The 8,147-nt window shown below is 39.3% G+C and overlaps 1 protein-coding gene across 1 annotated transcript; it reads left to right on the top strand.

The window, feature by feature from the left end:
• Positions 1–494: 494 nt before the first annotated feature.
• Positions 495–1,472, top strand: MC5R (melanocortin 5 receptor; the record flags this gene model as incomplete). The annotated part of the gene is made up of 1 exon (XM_082297672.1): positions 495–1,472. One exon carries the CDS (start codon positions 495–497, stop codon positions 1,470–1,472), a length of 978 nt encoding a protein of 325 aa, XP_082153798.1.
• Positions 1,473–8,147: the final 6,675 nt, after the last annotated feature.

The raw sequence follows: 8,147 nt of genomic DNA, 5'->3' as shown, positions 1-8,147 counted from the left end.
TGTCAATAATCAAAACTTCTTTATTTTGTATTCGAGTGAGCGGTTTCTGCTGGACTTAACACTACATCCTCCTGCACTTCTGGGGTCTGAGAGCTGGGGCTGGGAAAACTGTATTTTGTTCATTTTTCAGCAGAATTTCCACAACATTCTGGAGAAGCATTCCAGGGTACCAAATAGAATAAACAGAACTATGAATGAAGAGTGCATGAATCTTATCATTAGTTTGTGATTTTAATTTCCCAGTAAGGATGGGTAGAAAATCTCTGAGCCAACCAAAGTTTAATTTAGAATCAGCACAGGAATGTGGTATGGAAGAGGTGGGACACGTACAAGCCAAATTAAATAGAAATGGGTGGTATTTATGTTGTCAACTTCTGCCTGTGATCTTCATGCTATATTTTTTTTTTGGCAGGATCTTCTGCCTTTTGGAAAATGCATTCACCACACTCCTTGGCAAGCCACTCAGAAGGAACAGAACGTGTTAGATCCCAGAGATGAACACGTCCTCTCAATTCTATGTTTCTGAACTAAACCTGAGTGCCTTCAGTAGCAACTTCACTGTGCCTACTGCAAAGAGCAAGTCATTGCCATGTGAGCAAGTGGTCATCGCAGCTGAGGTGTTCCTAACTCTGGGCATTGTAAGCCTCCTTGAAAACATCTTAGTTATATCTGCAATAGTTAAGAACAAGAACTTGCACTCACCCATGTATTTTTTTGTTTGCAGTTTAGCAGTGGCTGACATGCTGGTTAGTGTGTCTAATGCTTGGGAGACCATAACCATATACTTAATAAACAATAGACACATCGTTATGGAAGATGCCTTTGTCCGTCACATAGACAATGTCTTTGATTCCATGATCTGCATATCTGTGGTGGCTTCCATGTGCAGTTTGCTGGCTATAGCAGTAGACAGATATATCACTATCTTCTATGCCCTGCGTTATCACAACATCATGACAGTGAAAAGATCAGGGCTTATTATTGCATGCATCTGGACCTTTTGCACGGGCTGTGGCATTATCTTCATTCTTTACTATGAATCAACTTACGTGGTCATTTGCCTCATCACTGTGTTTTTCACCATGTTGTTCCTCATGGTCTCACTGTACATCCATATGTTCCTCCTGGCTCGTACTCACGTGAAGAAAATCGCTGCTTTGCCTGGGTACAACTCTGTCCGTCAAAGAACCAGCATGAAAGGAGCCATCACTCTGACTATGCTTCTTGGCATCTTCATTGTTTGCTGGGCTCCATTCTTTCTTCACCTCATCCTGATGATCTCCTGCCCTCAAAACCTCTACTGTGTTTGCTTCATGTCACACTTCAACATGTACCTCATTCTCATTATGTGCAACTCGGTGATTGACCCCTTGATCTACGCCTTTCGTAGCCAGGAAATGAGGAAGACCTTCAAAGAGATAATTTGTTGCTATAGCCTGAGAATGCTCTGTGGGTTATCAAACAAGTATTAAGATAACAAAACCAAACCAAGAAAGAGAATGGAAAGGCAACACCTTTCTGCATCCTGTAATTCTGGTGAAATGCCTATGGAACATTTTCTCCATTCAACTGCCATGATTCCTGCAGCAACCAGAAACAAGTTTTTAACATGTGATTTTACATTTCTTTCCCTCCACACACCTCTCTCATGCTGGTGGTTGGAGCTGCTCAGTGCACCTGTATTATGGGGATAAAGAATATTTTGAATCTCATTTACCCTACTGAAGATTGGATTTTATAGGAGGATTATACAGGGAAAACCTTAATTTTCCTTCTGCTAAATGCAATGAGTGAGATCTACCATGTGAATGAACACATCAGCCTCTCAACGTGTGTTTCTTTTGATGTTATTTATCTCTCTAGATAATATATATATATATACTTCTGTCTCTAGATAAAAACAAGCATGGCTTATTTTGATGCCCAGAATTAACAAGGGGTTTTTTTGCTATTTCCTTCTGAAGACAAAAAATCAGAGAAGTAGCTCCAATTATCAAGCTTCACATACCTTGGTCAGCAGTTATGATCAACATACATGCACATATCAGCAGTTTTGTATTCCAGTCATAACTGTTACTGTCATACAATATGTATTATGTAAGAGGCCAATGTTACCATGATATTTTCCAGGCTGGATACAAAACTTTGTCATATATGACTATATGTGTTCAAATCACTGTGAAGCAAGATGTACCACAGGTGGATTTTAAGGCTAAATATGAAGACTGAGCTGATTCTAGTTTGTCTGTGTTCTTTATTTACCAGGGCTAGGGAAGCAAAGGGTACATGGCCTCTGGATATTCATGAAATGTTTTGTGGAGATGGAAAGACTGAGTGAATGGCTGCCTTTGTGTAGACATTAGAAAAGCGTTTTGGCTGTGAAGAACTTTTGTGTCTGTAGATTGCATCTTTCAAGCTGGGAGAGACAAAACAAGTTTGATAATCAAAAGGCATGGCAGTCAGTGGCAAAGAAAGGATTTCAAAACATCAGCTGCATGTCTCTGTATAACAGAGTCCTGACTTTTGCTCCCCAAACAAACAGTTTTCATCTTTGTTGAGAGGATTCTAAGCTGAAACCCTCATGCCTTTTGTAGGAGTAGCTTGCATCTAGTCATGCTTTCATAAAGCTGTGGTTCTGCAACAGCTGTGTAAAGTGCAAAATACTGGGCTCACAAAAGAGGGAGGAAGTGCAACTGTGGTATTTCTTGATGACCATGGATGATGCCTATCTTGCACTGTGATGTAAGTCATGAAAAGATTTCAAGTGGTGGTAAACTACAGACTAGATATCTGAAAATATCTTGAAAAAATGAACTCTTCCTTCTGAAATCTGGAAGAATAATGCTTGTTATACTTGGTTATACGTGTTGTAAAAGTCTTGTTTATCAACAGAAGGTTTATGATTTATTCCATGAGCGTTAGGTTATACTTTCAAGGTGAAAGCCCTGAATGTGTTTTAGGGAATTTTTTTGCCATAAGGGTGGTCAAACATGTGTATGGGTGCTCAGTGGTTGTGCAAACTCATCCTTAGAGATATTTAGAACTTGACTGGACACAGCCCTGAATAATCTGCGCTAAATTGAAAGCTGACTCTAACTTTGAAGCTGGCCCTATTTTGAAGCACTAGGAGTAAACTACCTCCACAGATGACTTCCAACTCAAGTTATTCAGTAATTCTATGACACAGTTTGCATATTATGCTAAAATTTTATTTTTCCCCTCCTAATTTTAGCTCTCGTGTAAAAAAATTGCAACGTATTCTCCTCCACACACTTAGAGCCTACTTTGTGTCTTCATTTGCTTAGGAGGTTTCTGACAGGAGAAATAAGGTGCACCTTTAGCACCAGAGTTATAAATTTTGTCTGCTTAAAATTTATTATTCCTCCAGCTCAGACATATCTCCCTCTGACATGAATGGAAATGTTATTCTCAGTGGAGATACCTTATTATGCTGACTGATATGATGGTTATATCAGTGCACTAGGTGCTGGAGTCTTCCTTCAGCTATATCTGAAAATGGGATTTCAGAGAATGTTTGTGGTCAGTAGTGAGAATCTTGCCTTGTTTCAGTCCATCTCTTAATCCTATTCATAAATATCCCCTAAATGTTGGCTCTTGCAACTATGAATGGAAATGACAAAAAGAGACAGTTCCACTGCACAGTGAAAGGCACCAGCTGATGTAAATAAATCATTAAATCTTCACTGGGTATTGCAAATAAGACAGTTTTGTACATAGCTGTAAATCGGCTAAGGGGAAACCAAAACTGTAATAGCTTTTGGTATTTTCTTGAATTGTATATTATTCTTTTTTTTTTTTTTTTTTTTTTTTTTTTGCTTTGTTTGAAGTTTGTTTGATGTATAAACACAGACATATGAAGAAACTATTAAACTGGATTGCTGGAAACCCCTACATTTCTGGTTATTCATTGTAACATTTCTGCTACGTTATAGATTATTCACAGAGGGAATATTGCATTACAGACTTTCATGTCTCATTTAAACAGATGCCTTCTTAAGAATTCTGAATGAGAGTTACAGACTAATACCGTGTACTTACATTCATACCTATGTTCCCCTGGGTATCAGCAGCACATATTCATGATAAGCTTTACAGGTGGGGAGCTGAAACAACCTGAAAGTGAAATGAAAGTATTTTCAAAACAGGCTGTTTACACTCTAGGAATGAATATAAAATACATATCACTGGGAGACCATGACAAGCTTTAATATGTTTCTTTCTCTGGTTTAGCTGCAGAATAAAAGGAATATTTAGCATACTGTCACTTCTGACAGAGCCTGGAAAACACAAAGTGTTGTGATAGACTGGGACAAGCCAGCATTGCGTAAGGAGGTAATTTGCTGTCAGAGGACAGTCATGAAAAAATGAGTTGCTAGACTGTTGTTGCACCATGTTCCTGCAGTTAATGACACTACTCTTGCTTATCCAGCCAGTCATTTACAGTTTAGCTTTAGTCACTGGAAGAAAAACCTCAAATCACACTATTTCTGCCCCAGAGCTCCAAATCTAATTTCTATTGTCCGCTGTTGCTTTGATGACAGAACACTTCACTGCTTCTAACTCGTGTGTTGCAATTTAAAAGTTCTTAAAAAGCAATTATTCTGATCTCACTCCTGTTGCAGGTGAGATCAACTTCTACAAAGTCATCTGCATTTTAAGCAGATTAATATCAGGGAGAGTATTAAAAGAAAAAATCTGAATCTTTTCTCCATGCCGAGGCCACAATATGATTCTAGGAAGTACTAGTTTCCCAAGAGCCGTAGCATCTCCTCTAACACAAAACATTTGTAACTGGATAGAGCAAAGAAGTTGCTTATGATCCTGGGATTCATGATCCTGCTTCCCAAATGGGCACAAATCTGTCACAGAAAACTCTAACTGTTGCGTACCAATGCCTCTGAGTCTGGGCTGGGAGGGATGATTGCTTTCAGATCTGCAACCTACTGGTCTTCACTCTGTGCAACCAGTGTCCAGCAGTCTACTTATGTAGTGTGGAACCCTTCTGAGAGTGGGTTGCACATTCATTCCCACTGCTTAGGCTTTTTCCCTCAGAATGTCTCTCTGGAGACTTGTGTTTTTTGTGACTCCTGTGCAAGTAAGTGCAGAAACCACAGCAATTTCCTGCACACACAAATTTTAAGAAGGCAGAAAAGGTTTAAAATCTTTGGGAAAACAATTCCCTCACATAGCCTGCTCTCTGAAAACTCCAAGGACTTTTCTACTCCAAAGTCTTGTTGGGGATTGTCCTGCCTGTCTTGCAGCAAATCCTTCTGTTGCTCATCAGCTTCTCGCACAGAAGACCAACTCATGGTGACCACTGCTGCGTTCAGGAATTGCAAAGGATGGTCCTAGTCTTCAGCTGTGTTGGTTGGTTTCATGTACTGTGCCCTTCCTGTTAGGCAGGGTGGGTGAAGAAGATATGGGAACATGGATGGGGAAATGGGGATCCTCACATGAGGAACAGAAAGTCATACAGGCTGTGGTGGAGCTGCCTGCATAAGACTCTGCTAGTTTATCTCCAGGTGAGATGTTTTCCCTCCTTTTCTAATCTTATCCTGTGTTACAACCTGAGCTGTGTGTATCTTGGATTCACCCGTTCTTCATACAGAACAGAAGAGTCTGAGGTGTATGTGTGTGTGTCTATACTTACATACAGGTCTACATGAGCTCTTACTCCCAAATATAGAGTACAATCACAGATGATGTCAACAGACGAAATGTATGTGAGGATGTATAGTTCCTTTTCCTCTAACCTTCCTGCTCTTTGTCATTCAGTTATTTGTTACACTGCTTTCCAATCTGCAGCGTTTCTCATGTGTTTCGTCTACCTGTGAACAAACTAGCAACAGTCAAAATCTGAAGTAGAAGGACAAAACCTCAAGTATTTTTTGCATCTTGAGGTGTTGAAAATTATAGCAGATCAGTGTGACAGAACAAAGAGTTCCCCCAGCACCTGTTAAACTAAAGATCTAGTAAATCTGTTAAATTCTTACGGTCCCTAAACATTATTCCCACAACATTTTCTTCTTGAGCAGCTTGCCTAAAGAAGTCCTTAGAAGGCATGACGCTGTGCTGAGCACAGAGACGGAAGGGTTTTCATCAAAATAAAGGGCAGCTCTTTAGGGACATTATGTAAAATCTGGACTTGTGTCTAGTAATTCTCTGGAATACCAGCAGAGCTTACAGCAAGCTCTGGTTTAGGCACCTCTTGGGCAGGAGGTTGTATTTACAGATTTGTGACTGATAGCTCTAAATGAACGTGGCTTACACAAATTTATCTAATCACTTTTGGATCTCTTTATTTTAATCTGCAACATCTTGTTTCACAAGTTAGATGTGTTGAGTGGAAAAATGATTTTTCTTCTGTTATAAAACATCTACTTTTAAGTTTTCTTCAATGCTCTATAGTCCTTACATTGTAAAGAAAAGAAATAATTAGTCCCCATGTTATAAAGAAAAAAAATAACTAGTCCCCATTCATTTTCCCTGCGCCATTCATTATCCTACTCCCTTATATTCTTCTATGAATCTTATTTTTTCCAGCTAAGAATCCTGACCCTCTATTGAATTGAATTGAATCTCTACTGGTATATTCATACCTTGTTGTCATCATGTTGTTTTCCTAAACCTATTATATTGTTTTTTGCTCAGAGGGGAACAGATAAGCAAATAATAATCCAGATCTAGATGAAAACTACATTTCCACAGTGCCAGATGCTGCTGACTCTTTTGTTGTCTATGCAGTAAGTAACAAAATACTTTCATTTAGTATAACACGCTCCATAATTTGGAAAATTTCAATATCTCTAAAATGCTCACAGGAACAAATGTTCCCTGTTCTCTAAATAAGCTTTCATTTTTGATGGTAAGGACATGCAAAACTTATGCTAAAAAATATATTGCTTAGGAGTGTTTCTGTCTTTCCAGGACCAAGTATATGCCTTGGCTGTGTCCTATCTCTGTAGCAGAACTTACCTGCTGGACACAGCTTTCATTTCCCTGCCTCTGATGGGATGGGAGCCTGGCCACAGAGGCTGGAAGGGCCTTGTGTCCTAGCCATGCTCTGCGTGGCTGAGGATCAGGGATCCCAAGTTCAGACACAAACTTCTCCTGGAAGTTCATAATTTCCTTGATAAGTGTGGTAAGAATGTAACTTGCACAGCTACCTCCAGATGGTGATTCATCACTCCCCTCCTTTCAATTAGGCTGGTTTTACACCTGATTAAAGCATGATGAGAAATGGAATGATCAGCTTTGTAGGTTGGCTCCAGATGATTTATTAAAAAGGCATCAAATGAAATTTTGATGCTCTGTTGCATAAATGCCTTAATTAACAGTAACAAAACAAAAACCCACACAGAATATGAGATTAATTTTTCTCTCTAGTTTGCCAGTTTTTAACAGGACACAATTGCTTTTGACAGGCAATAAGTAAAGTTGCCCATGAATTAGCTTTTTCACTGTTATTTTTCACAGAAATTTTGTGCCTACTTCACCTACCCAGAAAATATAACCCTAGGAGTAACTATCACCTTTGTATTACACATTTTCTTTGCTCTGAGCTGCTTTCTGAAAAGCTTTGCATGGGTTTTGAGTCAGAATCCAAGTCCCTGAAATTCTATATCCCCACAGTACATAGTGCTGGGATAGCCTTACATAGACCTTACTATTATTACCGTTCCAGAGGTTCCTTATGCTTTTTAAAGTCAGGGGAATCTGTCCAGGATATTCTTCCATTCAAAGAATAGTAGGAAAGATTCCTATAATTTAAGCTTGTTTTAAATATATAGCAACACATCATGATTAGTAGTGCCAACATTGAACTAAGCTCAGAGATACTTCACTGAAACTAAAAGCAGGTCTTTCCCAAAAGTATTTCCCAGAGAACATAAAGAGCCCTGGCTATAAAAAGGAGATTCCTGCTCTCTGCTCACAGAGTGGCAGGTAAGTGGTGAGCTTGGGCAAGCAAGCATTTTGAGTCTGTGTTAAGTTCACACCTGACCCTTACAAAAGATGAAGATAAATCTCACCTACTGTGAGGACTAGGCTGCGTTAAAAAGTGTCCTGGTACACACACTTGTGCCAAATTCAGTTTTAGAGGAGTAGAGTCAGTGAGTTGCTGGAAA

The sequence above is a fragment of the Coloeus monedula genome (assembly GCF_965178545.1).
Source record: "Coloeus monedula genome assembly, chromosome: 1".
Classification (NCBI taxonomy): domain Eukaryota; kingdom Metazoa; phylum Chordata; class Aves; order Passeriformes; family Corvidae; genus Coloeus; species Coloeus monedula.
This window is presented reverse-complemented; position numbering and strand designations above follow the sequence as displayed.